Genomic DNA, 20,773 nt, shown 5'->3' on the forward strand with positions numbered 1-20,773 from the left:
TTGCAATTAGATTCAAGAAATCAGCTAATTGGAACTACTGGTATTTACGTTTCACCAAGATTAAGTTAGACCCTTGTCCCTCAGGTTAAAAAGAACAGTAAGACCCTGCCTCTAAATCACAGCTTACTTCACATTGGTAAACAGTGGAGGCCTCTGCCCATAGGCTACATTCATTGGCACATTTCTTTGTGACTAACAGGAATGGCTAGAATAATCTCAGGCCTATTATGGATATTTCTGACATAGTTAATTTTCCAAATTAAGTATTTGTGGCTCCTTTTATAAAAATGGCTCCAGGGGGCTTCCCTGGTGGCGCAGTGGTTGAGAGTCCGCCTGCCGATGCAGGGGACGCGGGTTCGTGCCCCGCTCCGGGAAGATCCCACATGCCGCGGAGCGGCTGGGCCTGTGAGCCATGGCCGCTGAGCCTGCGCGTCCGGAGCCTGTGCTCTGCAACGGGAGAGGCCACGACAGTGAGAGGCCCGCGTACCGCAAAAAAAAAAAAAAAAAAAAAAAAAAAAAAGGCTCCAGGAGAGACCCTAAGTTTTGACTTAAAGAGCACTTGAGCCTTGAAATAAAAAATGGGGGTATGGGGAGCATCAGTATCAAGCCATGACTGCACACCCTAACTGCAGCATTCCTCCTTCCTGGTCTTAAAATGGGCTCGTGTTAACTGGCACTTAGGGAATGTGAAAAGGCTTCCAACTTAGGAAGTATCAATATTAGCAGCAGCAGCTGGGATTTTAGAAAATGTACACCTTTTGATAAATGTGGTTTTTTTGGTTGGTTGGTTTTTTGGTAGGCGGGCCTCTCACCGCTGTGGCCCCTCCCGCCATGGAGCACAGGCTCCGGACGCGCAGGCTCAGCGGCCATGGCTCAGGGGCCCAGCCGCTCCGCGGCATGTGGGATCCTCCCGGACCGGGGCACGAACCCGTGTCCCCTGCATCGGCAGGCGGACTCCCAACCACTGCGCCACCAGGGAAGCCCTGATAAATGTTTTTGATGTCCAAAACACTTGGAAATGAAACAGAAAGTCCCCTCAGCCTGAATCACTTCAAAGTAGACAGAATTAAACAACAGAAAAAAACATCCCAAACGCACAATACTAAATGAGATTAGAGCTCAGACGACCTAACATCATTCTTTAGAACTTCCAAGTCCACAGACAAAACAAAGGCTGTGTAGAAGGTATTTCTGTGGGATTGAAGGTTTGTTTTTTTAAAGACACCTTAAGACACAGCAATCAATGTGTTAAAAGAAAAGCTGTCTACAGAAACAAAAAAGACATTTTCTGAGATGACTTTGATCCCTTACTCAAATTATTGGCTTAAAGGTACTTGCTTTTAAAGGCTTTGTATCTTCCATAACTGCTCACTATTGTCCTTGTTAAAGGATTATTTTCACCTTATTATTACTAATCTTTTCTTTGTAAGTAACCACACCTGGCTTTACACACACAAAAAAGTGCAGTAAATATTTGTCTTTTGTGGTAATCCGATGCATAATTTAGTTAATCTAGGCTACCATGAGAGGTGATTCTCTGCTTTGAAATGTGCTCACAGTAAAGGGAATCCACGCCAGACAGCTGAACGGCAGCGGGAGAACCACTTACCAAGCATGTCACTGCTTCGAACCAACCTTGACCGTGACTGTGTAGCCACTCCTACAGCAGGTGTCACTCATGTTAACTCAGCCTCCCGATCACAACCACACCTTTCTCTTACAAACATGGCCTTTTACTTAATTAAGATAACACAGTCAGGCTGAAAGGCCCATCTCAGCCCCTGTGAAAAGGCCTTGAAAAACAGGCACTTTGCTTTGCACTGTGAGAACTCTGACATGACTGTTAGTTACCTGGATGAAATCAAGAAATGTCAGGGGCAGCAAGTCATCCATATGCCCAATGTCTTTGGAGAAACGATTCAAAATTCTTCCTGCAAGAACAGGATATGAGAAATTACTCATTTCCCCAGACAGGCCCTTTAAGAGAAACAATTCACGAACAAATTAAAACAATATTTTAAATGCATATGTATTTAATATATTATAGATTCATATGAAATAAGCCAATGTCAGTGGTAAAGAAAAAAACAGACGTTACCTAAAGAGATATTAAAATACCAATGGCAGTGAGCGGGCAGTTGAAATTTTTGGCCCTTATTTTTAAACGGGGGTGGGGAGGGGAGAAGCGGGTCTTGTGGAAGTATCAGGAAGGGTTGGTGGATTTTAGAATGTTCTGTCCTTTTACATCCATCCTACTTAAGACTTCAAGTGCTAGAGGCGGTAAACAATTTAAAATTCATCAATTACTCCTAATTGTTACACTAACTTTGATTTATCAGAATTAATGTTGCTAAGTGATACTTTAAAAAAAAAGAAAACTAATTACAACCTGTCTGCGATTTTTGAATCCCCAGGATGGCGCATAGCACCTTACATCTTGGGAAATTTGGGATTCTTCCAATTTCCAAGTTGTGCGTTTACTACCAGGGTAATAAGTTGTTGTTTTCAGAGGCGCAGCAAGTGTGAAGAATGAAGAACACACGACTCACGCTTAAGCATCCAACAAGACCAGAGGGATGGAAGCAGGAAAACAAATATTACTTGACGACTAAAAGATCAGTTCTTATTGCTTTTATTTCCCTTCTCAAAATTCACCAAAACAGTATACTCTGAAGGCTGCAGGACTGGAAGATGAGAACTAATTTGTAATAAATATCTGGTCTTTTTAATGATTAAATTCAAAGGCACTGAAGTAAAAACACACGCAGGCACGCACACAGCCTATTCTGGTGTAGCAGCTCCTGAGAAATGTGTTATCTAGGCCCCTGAACTTCTTTCATAACTGAGGCTCCAGGAAGCCAGCCTGCAGGTGAGATGTGGGGCCTCTAGGTGCTCTTCCTGACCTCTGTCAGAGGTGACTTTCTCCCGAGGCCCTTCACACCAAGCCACAGCTGGACACTGAATGAGCAGAGGCTGGGCGCTGAGTTTCCGCTGCCGGGATGAGCCAGCTCTGCTGTCCTCCGCGGGGCGCCTGGCTCACCGGAAGCACAGGGTGCGCCCAAGCCGGGGGCTGCAGACATTGGAGGCTTTCGCCCTCAGCCAGGCCAGGCCGTTACAGGCTGGGCCTCAATTCTCCTGTCTCAGGCTTAGGAAATACAGACTCCAGAAACCGTCTTTTAGTGACACGTTTGGAGGACCAGGGACAAATTTTCGGAGCCTCTAGGAATGCTTGCTTTAGAAGGTGATTCTCAGGATTAAAAGGCTCATGCAGGTGAAGAACCCAGTCACAATGCCCGGTGAGTTAACAGGTGCTCAGCCACCAAGGTGAGGTACTGACTATTCCCCCCAGGTTCTGCAGCATCACGTCACCTCGGAAAGTCTACCAGACACTGTAGCAACATCCACCTGTTAAAATGCACTTGCTGATTCAGGAGTGCTGGGGGAGCTAGAGAGTCTGCATTTCTTCCCAGCTGTCAGGTGACCCCCCCCTTTAAGCTATTTCCCAGATCACACTTCGAGGGGCAAGAAGATGGGAATCATTTAATCAATTCTGCTTTAGGAACATTAAAATCAGATGTGCAATTTCCCCACATATTCTTATGCATATTGTGGCCCATTTAGTTATTTTTTACCTTCTCAAAGCAGCAATGCCCAAATAAGGAATATACACGACAAAAAATGTTAAAGACATACTTTAAATTCTTGTGACTTCTTCAATGGAAAAATACAACTTTTTAACGTAGGCAGAATTTGGAAACAAGTACAATTTGTCTTAGAAAGTGTTAAAAGAGATATTGGCTACTCAGGGATGAACAGTATGTGTCAACCTCCCCTTTACCATTCACCAGATGTGGGAGTCCTAAGGTCTGAGAGACCCAGGGTTGGCAAAGAGTATAAAATACAAGCAAAGCAAAAACAATGAGAAAAACCCATCTCCCCTCATAGCAACTACAGAAACTGAACAGAATGTCAGAGATCACCAAAAAACTAAACTCTTATTCACCAATGAGCTAGGTATAGAAAATGTGAGATCAAAAAGTTCGATAGTTACTACTACTTCTTCTTCTTCTTTATTTATTTGGCGGGGGGGGGGGTGGGGTTTGCTGCCTTGGGTCTTCATTGCTGCGCACGGGCTTTCTCTAGTTGCGGTGAGCGGGGGCTACTCTTCGTTGTGATGCGGGGGCTTCTCTTTGCAGTGGCTTATCTTCTTGTGGAGCACAGCCTCTAGGCGCGCGGGCTTCAGTACTTGCTGCACGCAGGCTCAGTAGTTGTGGCACATGGACTCAGTTGCTCCACGGCATGTGGAATCTTCCCAAACCAGGGATCGAACCCATGTCTCCTGCATTGGCATGTGGATTCTTAACCACCGCACCACCAGGGAAGTCCTCAACAGTTACGTCTTTGCACTAAGAAATATTAAGAGAACGAATGGTGTTTGCAGAATATTTCACCTGGCTCTGAAATAGGCTCTTGTAACCAGAGGTGTGATTCCAAGTTCATGGCCTCATAGTACTAAACTTTTCTCAAAACTCTCCAAATGAAATCCTAATGATGAATTCACTTCACACACATGCCATGACTCTTCACGCACATGACACGTGGCCCCTGCTGGAGTTATCTCTAGGGAGGTAGAGGGAAGGGCAGTTCACGTGAACATGGGGAACCCAATGCATTTTCAGACAGTTCTGTTAGACGGCTTTCTCACATCAAACCGAATCTTGCCTTCCTAGAACATCCCACCTCTGCCGCTTCTTCTGCCCTTATAACCACACAAAGGGAACCTAATTTCTCTTGATATGACAGCCTTTCAAATACTTGAATGAAGTGAATCATATCCTCTCCAGCAACTACTCCTGGGTGCCTCAATGATCCCTCAGAAGGCTCGGTGTCCTATCTTGGCCGCTGCCTCTTGTCCAGACTCAGATGGCCAGTCTCAGTTAATGCCTTGCGCCCAGTTAAAATGAATACCCCAGGTACTGCTTGATTACCTTAGGGTAAAGTAGTACCACCACCTCTCCCATCTTGCATATCCAATCACAGAGCCAACAATCACGATAAATTCTGGTGGCCAGGTCACATTTTAGATGTGGGTATAATGAATATGCACATCGCTCCCATCTGTACTACACAGGAAGACACTGGGGACCAACGAGCAGTATGTGTAAACTCTAAGAGTGTACCTCTCCTGACCCAGAAATTCCATTTCTAGGAACATATACCCAGGAGTTAATGAGTGCATCAAAGATATTCAGTGTGGTACACTTGGCAAGTCAGAAGTAGAAAACAACTTGAACAAGTCTATAATGTATTACGCGCAATTTTAATTTTTTCTCTCCCCAGGGGAAGCCAACTCACTGACTAGCCACCTAGTCATTCCGATTTCCCCCCCTCAAGCAATACAAGGCCAGGAGAGAAGCCAGGAAAGTGGACCAGCCTCGCCATACCCAGCAAAGATCAGAGGCAAAGTGGCTTTGGGCACGAGCCCTGTGACAATGGCCCAGCTCCCATGAGGACCCCAGTTCCCAGCTTCAGTTACAGGAAACCCAGCATCGTTCCAGCTCCAGGAGATGTCCATTTCCTTTCGATCAAGGTCTCCTCATCTGAACTAACTTGTGTAGATTCTGCCCCTAGCAACCCAAAAGCCTAGACTAGAACAAGCGCCACATGTCCAACAAGAGACTTGCTTTCTAAAATTAGTTGGGGGAATTGCACAGTTAAATTTTCGAATTACTAATTACCCTTTTAAGTAACAAAACTAACCTTTTTTATTTTGACCATTAATAGTTAAACTGTTTTTAAACATGGCAATAGCCTTTGGGGCTGCTTAAGGCTAGTCAAGTTGCACTCCAACCTCCACCCAACTACTTTTTTTTTTTTTTTTTTGCGGCATGCGGGCCTCTCACTGTTGTGGCCTCTCCCGTTGCGGAGCACAGGCTCAGGCACCCAACTACTTTTTTTAAAAAAATCTTTTTATAATACTGTGCTTTCAGCTGATACATTATGCTATTGCCCAGAGCTTGCCACCAACTTCCATTTTTCCTTTTAGAGCTGAGGACTGAGGAGACCCTACATCCAAGTAGAGCCAGAAAGAAGACTCCACACACTCTCAGCAAAGACCTAAGTGATTCTCATGTTTAAAGGCATAGATTTTTCTGACACATTGTTCGGTGAGGGACTGTTTCAGCGAGCTTCCAGATTCCACCTGGGGTCTGGGTATATTCTCAGAACATATCATAGTATAATCTATTTAGTGGTTTGACTACTTTTCATGTATATTAGTCTCGAGTTTACATCTAGATTATACACCCTTTGTAAACATGGACCACATTTCTCACACAATCTGTAACAAAATGCAAAGTGCTGGGCAAGGCAGAAGGTGGGGTTCACTAATAAAACACCACAAGGTACTGGCTTTCCAACCTTCTTTTTTAAAATAGGAACCCTTCTGTGCAGATACACTCTTACACAAAAACCTAAAACAAATCTATGAAATGAATTATTTCAAAAGGGGCTCATCCTGCAGGGAGATATACAGTAAGACCTGGAACCCACGTAGTGACCATCTTGTACGTGTCAATCGGGGGCACAGCTGGAAAGATTAATTCTGATCACTACGGAGTCCCCCAGCACTCTAGTCATGTTTGATTTATAAACACACGGGTGAACGTTCCAGGACCTTGAAGGCTCCCGGGCATCCAAGTGAAGTTTGATCACAAAGACCCCAAGACTCACAAAACAATGCTTCTAAGCTATAATCTGTATGAAAATCTCCAAGGCCCCTGGATTAAAATGTAACTTCTCAAGAGCTCTGTCTGGGTGAGGTCTGAGATTCCTGATTTCTAACAACTCCCGGGGTAAGTGGACGCTGGCTGCTCAAAGGACCACACTTTGAGTAACAAGGAACCACCTGAACATTTCTGATGATGTTCTGTCTCAAGAACCTTGAATCTGGTTTTATCAACATGTATAATTATGTCCCCTTTATTTATTTTGGCCAAGTGGCTCACCAGGGATTGGACCCGGGCCCTGGGCAATGAAATCGCAGAGCCCTAACTACTGGATTGACAGGGAATTCTCACGGCCCCTTTAAATTCCATTCTTTGCTTCCAGAAGCTAATAACCACTTGTCTCCATTTTAGTCACAGAAACTGAATTATAATATAGACATTATTAAGGCAGGAGTTCTACCCGTTTCATTCACTGCTGTTACCCCAGTGCCTGGACCAATGCCTCACATATAGAGGGTGCTTGAGTGTATTCTGTATGAATCTATACAACGAGCCTTTCTATAAATAAATGGTTTGTTTCCAAATCTCAATATCTATTGATATTTCACGCACTCTCTTCTGGGGAAATGCATGGGGAAATACGAAGCGTCTGGTTCAGCATACTCACAACAGCAAAGGCCATTAACAACTCCGGGGAAATAAAAATAGAATCTGGGTCATAAAACCAAGTCCAACCTTTCTTCTTTTCCTTTGTGCTTAATCAAGTTTCACTTGCTCACACGTTGCCTTGTGCAGGTGGCCGGCCCTGCACCCGGCCCTTCAGACCAGAGGCCCTGGTGCGAAATGGCCGCGCCGACACCTCAGCTTGGCGGCCCGCGTGCAGAGACGCTGGGCCAGGCACCGTGATCCAAGATGCTGGTGGCACAGAGCGAAGACGCGGCCACGGCAGCAGTGGGTGACACCAGACAGTGTCACTGACTTGCAGGCTTAGGCAGGGTCAGGCTAATGGGTTCTCATGGAGGAAACACAGCCTGAGCACTTAGAAGGAGGCCAGAGGATGGACTGACGGAGAGTGGAGTTTGTCCGGGTGGGAGGACAAATATTTGCCTAGTTGGAGAGCTAAGATAGGAGAGAACCTGTGTGTGAACGGGCGTGGAGAAGAGTGTAGCGTTAAGGGGCCTCTGCTGAAAATTCCCTAGAGTCACAAAGAGGTCTGACTTCTCTTGTCAAATCCATGGTTGCGAGGTGGAAGTCCTGAGGGGGGGCCTAGTGGAGTAAGCATGCATCTTACACATCCGACCCAGGCCAGACAGTCTGAGAGCCCCCGGCCGACAGCCGAGGACCAGTTCTGTCTTGGCCTCTGTGCCCACGGACAAACCCTGTACAGCTTCACCAGGCTGCCTGTGCTACACACCAGAGATGTGGTGGGATTTTTTTCTTGTGGTCGCTCTGCTTGGTTTCTAGAACACCCCCAACAGCACATGAGCACCAAGTAAGTGCCAGAAACTATGTACGCATCACCTCAAAACTATGAGCGAGATGTTGTCCCCATTTTACAGAAGAGGCAGCTTAAGCTTAGAGGCAGGAGGAAATTAATTCAATGACACTCGGCTGTAAAGTAGCCAGGTTGGGGACTTGCACCCAGGGTTACAGAGACGAAGAAAATTTACGTCATTACATCTATGACACAGAGCTATTTTACTAGACGCATCTGAAAACTCTAGTAAAAATGTACTAATAAGGATGAGACAATAAAATTATAGGCAGGGCTGGTGTTCAGCTGGTATGAACGGTGATCGTCAAACTGGCCTTTGACAGCCCAGCCCCTTCTGATTGGCTAATGTTGAATCCATTAGCAACCACAGCATCCACTAGATGCTGAATGCTTTGAGTATTAGAAGAGTTAGAAGAGTTCCAGGAATTCTCTCTTGGCTAACCATAATTAAGGCAAAACATTTAAAATAACCCCACCTCAAAATTAAATTATAGAAGTTATTCAAGATGGAATGAATAGATAGATTAACAAGTGAAGAAGTGACTGAAAAAGAATGAATGAGGACAGAAGCAAAGTCCAGGGCTTGAGAGCCACCTCATTCCAGGCCTTACCCTGTCCTGTGACATAGGGCAAGTCACATCCCTCTCTGCTAAGTTTGGAAAGGGACTGACCTTGAAGGAGCGGATACACCCCACAAATTGACACACAAAACCACGCTGCTGCAACCGCCATGATATTTTACATCTCCTAAGCACTGGGGGGGAAAGGGGTTGGGAAGCTAGACCAGGCTAGTTCCTTTACCACTGGATCTCGTGCATATGTCATGCAGGAGTCTGGCTCACGGCTCATATAAGGTCAGGAATGGACAGCAATAGGCAGAAAAATCTCTAAGACAGCGGCTCTGAAACACTGTGTGTTGGATGAAACCTACAGAGCATGTCCACTGGAAAATGCCCATGCGCACTGGCTGCGTGATTTCAGGAGATACCTAAACCATGAACCACAGGAAGTGGGGTGGCCACGAGAGACGTGGGCCAGGTGAGAACTGCCAATTCTGAGGGAACAGGACACCACCTATCACGGGGCTCCTCCCGCCACAGGAATGCACCACTCTGTCTCCAAGGTCTTTGTTTCCTGGCCCAGTGCACCCCGACCACCTTTTCAGGCAAAATGCGCAGTCTCTATCTCATATCTTCCAAAGAATGGGGATCGGAGGGGGTTTGGGTGGGGGGTGGGGGAGGACACGTAGCAGTCTCACCTGGGGAACGTGTTCCCACAGAGGTGCAGGCAAAACCACCTATTAATAAAGCTTTCATCTAAGCAGAGAAGTCCCACCTCCACAAAGGCACACATCAGGAAGTTACCATTCAACGTGCGAAATCAACCCGTCCCATCCCTAATACACGTACAAGGACATGTAATGCTCAGAAACAGGACAGCAAAACATTTGGTGTGAGAACGTGGCTAAACTTTAAGACAATCGTCCCGCCCGCTACCCACCCAGTGTAAAGTGACTGAAAGGTGAGCTGGAGTGGGGTCCACCAACACCCAAATCTGATCTCAGTTGATCTCCAGCGCATCGTGTGAATATGTGGGGACCACCAATAGATGTTACACAAATGTGGTTGGGTTGTATTAAGTGTATGTGTGTGGACCTTTGTTGGGGGGAAAAAAACTGCAAAGTAAGAACACCATTACAAAGGAGGGAATGAAAAAATTTATACAAATAGGAAACAAATCACAGACATAGGAAACAATCTTATGGTTACCGAAAGGACAGGGGGATAAAGTAGGACTAGGACTTTGAGATTAACAGATACACACAACTAAACACAAAACAAAAAACAGTAAAGACCTACTGTGTAGCACAGGGAACTGCGCTCAATATCTTATAATAACCTACAATGGAAAAGAACCTCAAAAAAGATAGACACCTAGATAGACAGATATGTATATACAAATAACTGAATCGCTTTGCAGTACACCTAAAACTAATACAACGCTGTATGTCAACTATACTTCAATGATTTTTTTAAAAGAAAAAAAAAGGAGGGGAAATAATCATTTTCAACTACTGTACTCCTTCTTTCAAAAATTTGATAAAAGTGCTAAGTGGAAATATTGCTCTAAGAGTTATAATTGTATGTATTCTATTGTCAGTTATAAAAAGCTTAGGAGACACATTATCTCTTAGCCAAACGATGGAGTCATGACCTATTCAGAAACCCCACAAATCCCTTCCCGTCCATCTTCTGCCCTCTCTACACCCGTCATCTAGTTTCTAAAACCAACAGCCAGCTTTGCTTCCACCCTCACTCGTCCTGACTTTTTCTGTAGCAGATAACAATTCTAACGACCTTCTTTTTGAAACAGTCCTGTATGCTGGTTTCTGGGATACAATGGTTTTTTCTTTGAACATCTCTCGTCATTCCTGCGACCTGGCTTGTTGCCAAAATGCAACTCCCCCTGCCCCCCACCCCGTATTTGGAACTCTATCCCCACAATGATCATCTCCTACCTCTTCTGCTGTCATCTATTCTCTAAGGGCTGTGACACCCAAACCAGACCGGCCCCACTGTCCCTTCATCGTCAGTGTGTCTAGCTGGTGGATCTCTCCCCCTGGACGTCTCACGTGCGCGTACACGGTGACACATTATGAAATGGGGGGGCTTCCCTGGTGGCGCAGTGGTTGAGAGTCCGCCTGCCGATGCAGGGGACATGGGTTCGTGCCCCAGTCCAGGAAGATCCCACATGCCGCGGAGCGGCTGGGCCCGTGAGCCAAGGCCGCTGAGCCTGCGCGTCCGGAGCCTGTGCTACGCAATGGGAGAGGCCACAACAGTGAGAGGCCCGCGTACCGCAAAAAAAAAAAAAAGAAATGAGGAAGCGGATCCATTTGTATAAAATGTTTAACATAGCCCAATGAATATCTTAAAAAGAATTTCAACATAAAAAGAAAACCTTTCCAGACTTATGCTGAATTTTGATTCCTAAAACTTTTGTATATTAAAAGAAAAACTGAAATCCCAATTTGTATGGGTTTTTGGTACTTTGAGACAGTCTCTGAGCTTTGAGCAACCACAGAGGTCGGCCTGTCGGAACTAAGGCAGGTACAGCAAGGACAGAGCGGACTTCCCCAGCGCCAGGGCGGGTTTTACATCATATAACTTAATCAAAACACAAACTGTTCTCAGATTCCGTGGGAGGTAATTAAACACCAATTCAATGCCAATTAATCACAATCAAATAAGAGTCTGTCAGAGAAGAACTCTATACACATGGAGGCTATTTAATGGTCAAATACTTGGCAGGATCTTAGTTAAACAATGATTCATTAAGCCTCCTCTACCACACAATAGCCAGGCTGAACTCCAAGTGAAAAAAATCAAAACTCTTTTGTTCCCCCATAAAAAGACATCAAATGCCTGTGCATCATATTCCTTCCTTCCCCTCTTAGCAAGCAGCTCAATTTGCATGTTTCAGGATGTGCTGGGCTAGTCCTGGGCAGGAGGGCATATGGAAGTCCTCCTGAGTTCTATTCTCAATACCATACCTAAGCAACTCTCTTCTTCCTAAAGGAAAAGTAAAGAGCTGTACAGTTGACCACATACTTGAGATATTTATTCACTCTGAGCAGGGAAAATAATAAGAGACAGGGAACCTACCTTCCACCTGAAGGAAAGGCAAGCTATGGTCACTTCTCCCAGGGCAGATAATTAGCCGCCATAAAAGCCCTTGATCCACACAACTGTTGTCCAGCAAAAACCTGTTCAAACACTTGTGGTTTCCTGCACCTACCTAATCAATTTGCTTCCTTTAAATTACTCGTCCCTTCAGAACACAACTCCCCAAGAAAACGCAGAGGACTAACACAACACTGTAAATCAACTATGCTCCAATAAAAATTAATCTTAAAAAAAGAAAACAAAGAGGGCCATTTTAAGTTCAGTTAATAATTCCCAGAGACTGTTCCTCAAGTTTCTTACATGGACTACTACTTTCCTGCAAGTTCATTTCTTCCTAAGGGTGAAGTATCAAGGCAAACGACATTTGTCTCTATTTGCTGGGGTTTCCCACCCGCCCCCCCCCGACCCCGCACACTAGCACTATAAGCACTTCCATAGTTTCACTAATGCTGCTACTTTTCAAGTGCATGATTTCTACCCTTCATTGTGGACTCAGATATGAATTAGAAATCTTAGAGTTGGCTGAAAATGGGTTTTATAGTGTTGTAGTACAGGTGCTGCTGAAATTCTACTTGCCTATTTAGAGAGGGGTTCCTAGTCCAGCTTTATGAAATGCTGTAGCGTTACTAGTTTTATCATGCGCTTAAAAATAAAATTGTGAAAGTGAATGAATAAAATTAATTGTATTTCTCTTAAATAACAAAATATGTACTAGGAAATATTTTTAGAAGTGTCTCATGAAAAATTTTGAATTTTGATATATCTTACCCCCCCAACTGAATTTATTATAATTGATTAAAGATAAATACACGTGACATTGTTTTCCATAAGAAAGTTTAGAAACTTCATGTAAAACTTATTAGCAAAAAAAAAAAAAACTTATTAGCGCAACGTATTCTAACTCTGCTCATAAACTGGGTGATACAAAAAAAAGATGCACTTTTACTGGGTCTCACTGGACACAAAATATTAAATTCATATGCAAACCATAACAGTGAATGTAGGATATATTGTGTATTTATAATTTAAAAAAACATATAAAATCTGAGTCCAAAACTGCTAAGTCTTAACACAGTAACAAAAAAGTAAATGAATAAATCATTTAAAAATTGACCTTAATTATAAATATTAAATCTGTCTTTGTGATCCCTCAGGCATAAACCCACATTTTGTTTTATGTTGCTCTAATAGGACACAAGGATAACCGCCCTGCATGTGTTTATTTCTCAGCTACACTATGACATACGATTTTGAAAAGGAAAGTCACACTGTGTCTGTACATAAAAATAGGAAAAGCAAGTTTTCCTGCAAATATAAGCAGTTTTACAGCCTATCAAAGTGAGGCCAAAAAGTAGATTTATTCACGTTAAGTGCTGACAGGAGCAAAACATTTCAGCAGTAAATAAAGTACACTGTAACCCAATCGTCAAATCAATAAAGTCATTAAGAATAGGCTCCATTCTTCAACGGAATGGTGAGTTGAAGGGAAAAAATATTCGGTTGCAATGGAGAATGCATCTCCAACACATCTGACAGTAACTGATCTGGACCTTGTCTTCTCCCCTGCGCCTAGAAAAAAAGTCTTTGGGTTTCTTATCTTTCTTCATCTGTATTTAGCCACGTAAACTGCCAGACGGCGCTTTCAGCTTCCCTACAGGCATCCCATAAATACAAATAAGAAAATATGTCATTTTTCTTCTTATTCTAGGCCCCAAACTGACAAAATATTATCATCACTTTTGTAGGCTCTTGCAAATAGGCACGCTAGCGCGGGGCAGAAATGTGCTGAGATTATAATATCCATTTATCTAAACCGCCAGCATATAACGAAAGTCGGGTGGGGTGCTTGCCACCTAAATTAATTTACTACTTGAAAGAGACTTCTTAAGTCAAGCCTGTTAAAAGGGAAACAGGAGAGGAGTTACAAAACTGTAAATAAATCTAAACGCGGTTTGCATCTGAACTAATTTTCAAGCGTAGAATTAAAAAGAGGCAACAAGAGGAAAGAAACCTGCACTCAGAGCACAAGATCCGCACGGGCACCCTGTCTTCAGGGAACTGCTGCCCAACTCTTTGGGGGACGCAGCCCTTGCTGCCATAGAGGGCTGGCATCCAAAGCCACCTCCTATGATTCACTCAAGAAGATAAACGATCCGACCACCTTGCACCTGTTACAATAGCTACCATCAAAAACAAATCAAAAAACAGCAAGTGCTGGCGACGATGTGGAACATTTGGAACTCTGTTCACTCTAAGTGAGAATCTAAAACGGTGCAGCTGCTATGGAAGAAGTATGGCAGTTCCTCAAAAAAAAAAAAAAAAAAAAAAAAGAAACACAGAATTACCGCATGATCCAGTAATTCCACTTCTGGGGAGGTACCCAAGAGAACTGAAAGCTGGGTCTTGAAGAGATGCTTGTCCACCTGTGCTCATAGCAGAATTGTTCACAATCGCCAAAAGGTGGAAGCAACCCTAAGTGCCAATCGATAGATGAATGGAAAAACAAAATGTGGTGTATATACACACAGAAGAGTATTATTCATCCTCAAGAATGGAAATTCTGACACATGCACAGCATGGATGAACCTGGAGGACAACATGCTAAGTGAAAATAAAATAAGCCAGACACAGAATGTCAAATACTGAAAGATTCCACTTGCATAAGGTACCTAGAAGAGTCAAATTCATAGACAGAAAGGAGAATGGTGGTTGGCAGGGGGGTGGGCACAGGGAGTTAGTCGTGGGTTCAGAGTTTCAGTTTGGGAAGACGAAAACACTCTGAAGTTGGATGGTGCTGGAAGTTGCACAACAATGGGAATGTACTTACTGCCACTGAGCGTAAGTAAAAATGAATAAGACAGTACATTTTATGTTCTATGTACTTTACCATAACTTTTTTTAAATAAAAAGAGAAGAAAAGATTCAAGCTGATCCTTCTCTCAGAATCCATTCCATCTGTCTCGCCTATCTGCTCCTGTTGACCTTATTAGAAATGTCAGCTCCACATGTACACTTACACCCGAGGTGCCAGGGCCAAGGAGGAGGTGCCTGTCGGGGCAGCCAGCCCCGTCACCATCCTGGTGAGGAAGACAGAGGCTCGTGCACTTCCGGGGACCCCATCCAGCACACCAACAGAGAAGAACTGTCTCTCAGTCGGTTAAGGAGAACAGAGCGAAGATGAAGAACATCTGCCAGGGTGGAAATGAGCAAAGGGCAAGGCTGCCTGCTGGTGGCAGAGGACAGTGCCAGAGAGACACAAATGCACCCACCACACAGTGAAGAAAAGGAGACAGAACAGAATGTGTAAACATTTTAGTCTTCAAAACATGTCTACAACGCTGTAGCAATTCACCTTTTTCAAAAATATTCCACACGATCAATAAACATTCTTGATGCACTCCCCCACCCCGTTTATAAACTCGCCAAGACCTTGAAAAGCCTTTCAAGATGCAAAAGAAGAAAAAAAAAAGATGGAAAAGATATAAGTCAACTATACTTCAATAAAATTTTTTTGAAAAAGATGCGGAAGATCAGCACAAGTGGAATCCAGCCACACTGGATGACGTGGCTACATCAACACGACCAGGATTCACTGAAAGCCTCCCGATCTGTATAATTTCAAGGCAAGGACAACCCCAGCAGAACCCTATAGACAGTACCTAGTTGGTCATCTACACCCAGAAGCATGATCAAGAGCCTCTTAGAAGTGCCGACAGCCTCTGCCCTCTGTGAAGTGATATAACTTAGAAAGCAAAGGGGGAAAACACCAAAATAAATCTAAATTGGATCTAAACAGAAGACGACAGTGAGTATATACATTCTCTGTCCTTCCAGGGCATGTGTCTCCCGGAATAAAAAGAAAAGAGAGATATATCATTAGATCAAGTGAGGTGAGGATGGGCCAAGCGTTGAGTTCAAAGAAGAAAAATACCACAAGGTACACCAGAAAAGAGTATCTAGGAACATGTATTAAGGGAAGGGTGATCCTGAGAACCACTTAAAGGATGGAAAGGAGCCTTGAAGCTCGGTGGGCAGGAATAAAAGACCCACCAAACAAACGCCTGGGGGAGGGTGGGGGAGGGATGAAGGTGGCAGCACCAAACGCTGAAGGCAACGCCACACAGCGGTTACTCCTAGGGCTCTGGGGCCTCTCTTTCAGAATACATGTCACACGGACTTCCCTGGTGGCACAGTGGTTAAGAATCCGCCTGCCAGTGCAGGGGACGCGGGTTCGAGCCCTGGTCCGCGAAGATCCCACATGCCGCGGAGCAACTAAGCCCGAGTGCCACAACTACTGAGCCTGCGCTCTAGAGCCCGCGAACCACAACTACTGAGCCCAAGTGCCGCAACTACTGAAGCCCGCACGCCTAGAGCCTGTGCTCCGCAGCAAGAGAGCCCACTGCAATGAAAAGCCCACGCACCGCAACGACGAGTAGCCCTCGCTCGCCACAACTAAAAGAAAGGCCATGTGTAGCGCCGAAGACCCAACGCAGCCAAAACTTTAATTAATTAAGAGAAGAATACATGTAACAGGTCTGATTGTGTCCAAACTTCGGATAGCACATGGCATCTGTTTTCATTTATATCTTTAAAAGGCAGTAAGTAAAATCACTAGCTAATTTTTTTTTTTTTACCACATATACACAAAATTGCTAATATTTTCTCCCTTATGCAGAAACTGTTCGAAAACCTCTCAACAAGCCTTGGTAGAACTCAGTAGTGACGACTTAGCGTCCAGCAGAAAACACCAGCATCATTCTGAACGTGACGCCACTTTAAAGGGTTTCATATCGTATGATATTTAATTTAGACCCTTAGGCAAAGTAAAAGGGAAGAATACTATCAGACCCAAAGGAAATTAAATGAGGAGCATGGAAGTAGTTTTACAAACTCAACACAAAACTTTCTTCCCAGGATCAGGTAAAATCCTAATAATATGCATAATTCTCATTGGAAAAATCAAGGGGTTGCTAGCATTCAAAACACCAATATTAGAAGGAGAAAATATTTTGACAATTATATTCGATTTAGATTTTCATTCCTTAGGCATAAAAACTACCTATACCTACTGTGTACAGTTGCAGAGATCTAATGCTAAAAAGCAACCTGAAGCCAATACTGATCTCAGAGATATAAAATATAAAAATTATATTTAAAAAAACCACCAGTTCCAATGGGTAAAAGAACATTAGGTATGAAAGCACCTGTAGCTAAATGTCAACGTGGGCTTTAAAATACATTTAGCGAAATCAAAACTCTGGGTTTTTTAAAATGTGGGCAAATCGTGACTTTTCCGACACAATTCAATGTAAAACTCATTAAATGGAAAAATGAATTGATAATTTTATAAATATTTAAGGGACAGCGAGGCTTTTATCCTCAGGAGAGTTCTCAGATTAAAAACAAACCAAAAGGCTAGGTAACTGGACTGAGCAGACAGCCGGTGTTGCTGAGGATACACCCAGCATGAACTGGCAGCATCGAGAACCCAAGCCAAGTTAGACTCTTGAAGTCACTGATGATGACAAGGCTGGGTCCCTCAAAGGAGATCTAGCCTCAAGCTGACTGAAGCGAAATGGTGCCTCTCCAAATAGGCCAACCTGTAGAAGATGGAGAACTCCATGCCCTTTGGGCTAAATTCACTAAGCTTAAAGGCAATTCCTTTCAACTCTCTCACCTAAGGGTGGCTGATATGCTGGAGAGAGAGATGAAAGGGAGAATCAAGCACTTGAAAAGGTAACGAGCCACAGGGAGTGCCCAAGAGCACGGAGGAGGCACGAGGCCCGAACTGCCAGCAACTGGGCTGGCTAGCAACTCCCGTGCTGCTCTTCTAGGAAGGTTCCCAGGTTACTGAGGAAAGCACCACAGACTTCTGCATGGGTAAAGCCCAGGGCTGGGCGAGGGTGAAGATCAAGTTTATACCTCGCTTGGTTTGCTCTGTAGAGAACACTGTGTGTTCAGAGTAGGTATGAAGGCACGAGAGACGGTTTCTTTTCCAAGGCTGTCACTTCACACAACTACCCACCTTTCGTCACTTTCCTCCTTCCACCACAAGTCTCTCCCGGAAGACATCTGTGGTAAGGAATTGACGCAAGAAAACATCTACTGATTGCTTTTACAACGTTGATCGATGATGCCATAACCCAAACGCATGATCTTTAAAACATTCGGGTAAGAACTTCAAAGAAGGGCTTTTGTGTCTGAGGCTCTCGTAGCAGAAGAAAGCTCTGCGGCTCCTCCCTCTGCTGATTCTTCTATGCGGCCTCAACTATTGAGGGCGCTTCCTCGTTCTGAGGTATTAGTCACGGGGGCGGTAATGGTTACTACAACAACTCGTCGTTTTCCATTTAGATGGTATTATTTTTAAACTAATATAGAAAGTGACACCCCTATTTCTAATGGGCTGTCTTTAAAATTCTATGTGGTTAATTTAGTAATATTCAGGGATGGTGGAGAAATACTTATTGCCTATGTTTTAAAGGAAGAAATAAAAACATCAATGATAAAATGTGGTAAGAGGTCAGAGGTGTCCCAGCGAGCTAACAGAAGGTCTTGTTCTGCAGGAGGGTTTCAGGCGAAAACCCCTCACTGAGCAGAGAGGAAGAACCCCACCCAGGATGGGTTCTTCACCAGGTGCTTGGTCCCCATCTGGAACATTCCTCAAGACAAGAGGTGGACAGCAAGAGCTCTTACTTGGTTCCTTTCATAGAAATCATTTCAGAGACAGGCCTAAAGTGCTACAAAGAGCTCCTAAGACATAGGTCTTTGATCTTTGTGGCTTTGCCATGTATGTTTTTAAAATTTCTGGAATGCACCCAGGGAGGCAAACGGCTTGACAGCAAACACTATAAATATCGAAATAAATAAATACACACAAACATCTGGAACCCTGATTAAGCACCAAAGTTTCATTTTTTTCAGGAAAGGAGGGGTGCGGGTAGCGGAGGAGAATCCCCCATGAACAGCATTTTTATTTTTATGGAAAAATGTCCTCCTCTTTTCATATAATAAACCCCCTCTGACATGAATAAAACTTTTAGAAAGCTGAAGTCTGTGAGTCCCAGGGAAAGGGAGGAGCTGCTGGTGTTCTGTAGCTGCCTCCTCACAAAGGGGCAACTGCACTGCTCTCCCAGAACCAAGATGGGACCACAATTCACTTTTTTAATAACTAGGGTAGATGAGTGTCTATGAAATAGTAGTCATTACTTAGAACTACAAAAATAAATCCAGGCAATACAGTAATCTGTCCTGAGTTTCAAATTAAGTTTGCACAGATTTTACAGTTTCTCATCATGCAGTAATTTTCTGTGTTAAAGGTATGCTAAAATACGCTGGTTTTTTTCCTCTTTGTAAGGCCCTCTGAGCAATAATAAACAGTGAGAAGACAGAATTTGCCAGTTATGGCCGATACAATGAAATTAAAACCAAAGAATCAAATGGCCACAAAGCATGTGGCTAAGTGTGAACTAGGAGTCAGACAATTACAAAAGTTTTAAGGGAGAAAATGCCCCCAAATTCCCACTCCACCCATTATGAGGTTCCACGATGTGACGGAGCTTTGGGAAGCACAGAAAGGTGTGTGATCAGGCATCTTACCAAACGGATCCTACCGATCTCGGGATAGAGTTCAAAGTCTTTCCGGCCCCGGCCTGGCTCAGCCCCCTCCATCCCGCCCACACTCGCGCCACTCCAGGCAAGCAGCCTTCCTTCCCCGGTTTCCAGGGCAGGGTCACCCCAATCGGCCGCTCCCACATCCTGGATAACCCAACTCATTCTCTGGTCAGTTCCACCTGTGCCACAACAGCAGCTGCTCCTCCCGTCTGCTTAGGTCCCCTTGCACATGCGGTCGGTTCCCTGCGCTGAGCCTCCCTGGCTCTACAAGGCCAATCACAGCCATACTTCCACGGTTACTAACATGGTGTCCAGCAGAAGACACACAGGTTTGGATGACACCATGCCTCGAGAAAAACTTCGGGAGCCATTATCACAAAGGAGGATAAAAGACTGAACAAATGTGTTTAGAAAGTGGTGCTTTCAGATCGGCACTATTTAGAAAAGAGATATTATGGGAACCTCATTATGAGCCTCTGAGGCCAATGTGGAGACAGGCTGGCACTGACCACCCAAAGGAGGGATGAAAGAGGGCATCAGAGGTGGGTGTCGGGCGGTAAATGGGGCCAGTCACTGGTCTAATTCAAAACAAGAGGAATGTTCCAGCTTCTTCCTGTGGCAGCTACAACACAGACAGAAACTTGGCCCTGTGACAAAAGCATGACGGGGGCGGGGGCGGGGAGGGAGACCTCCCCCAGCGCCAGGAACCACCACCCCCGGCCTGGGCGCACCCTAGCCGCCCATGCTGAACGAGGCCCTGTGCTCCCAGAAACAACGTGCACATGTATATGATTTCTGTCTGCCTCCACCTCAAGGAAGGCAGGATCTGTGGAAATTCTCCAAACTCAACAAAGAAAATAAGATTTCATCTTGCTTGTCATTCTAAGTTCCCTCTTTGCAGCTTTCAAGACATCTAAGGAGCCCGTGTTTTATTCAACTGTGATTCCCCACTCGGTTCACACCGGCACAACCCGCCATCTCGGGAGCTGTTCTGAAAGGGGAATATTTTGGCGCCAAACGTCTGAGTGGTTAATCACATCTACATGACCGTGTGCCTCCGTAAACGCCCCAGCATCCCCTGGCATGAAGTTGGCAACAACCCACGTGGGAAACTTCGTCAACTCCACGCTGATCTCCTGGCCTCGAGCGTTCGCTCTGAGCCGTTCTACTACCCACCACCAGAATTGAATTCTGTGCGGCCTCAATTATCCCCGCTCCCCCTCACTCCTGATTCCACTCAGAACGGCTCTGCTTCC

The 20,773-nt window shown here is 44.5% G+C and overlaps 1 protein-coding gene across 5 annotated transcripts in view; it reads right to left on the reverse strand.

Annotated features, from left to right (window-relative positions):
* LOC132413649 (ATP binding cassette subfamily C member 4 (PEL blood group)) overlaps nucleotides 1-20,773 on the reverse strand; it is a 215,017-nt gene that overhangs the window by 68,164 nt on the left and 126,080 nt on the right. For all 5 annotated transcript variants that reach the window (XM_059995730.2, XM_059995732.1, XM_059995733.1 and 2 more), the window contains exon 20: nucleotides 1,852-1,931. In XM_059995730.2, coding sequence (XP_059851713.1) covers nucleotides 1,852-1,931 — 80 coding nt within the window. The remainder of the gene's footprint in view (nucleotides 1-1,851; nucleotides 1,932-20,773) is intronic.

Source organism: Delphinus delphis, chromosome 18, assembly GCF_949987515.2.
Source record: "Delphinus delphis chromosome 18, mDelDel1.2, whole genome shotgun sequence".
Taxonomy (NCBI): domain Eukaryota; kingdom Metazoa; phylum Chordata; class Mammalia; order Artiodactyla; family Delphinidae; genus Delphinus; species Delphinus delphis.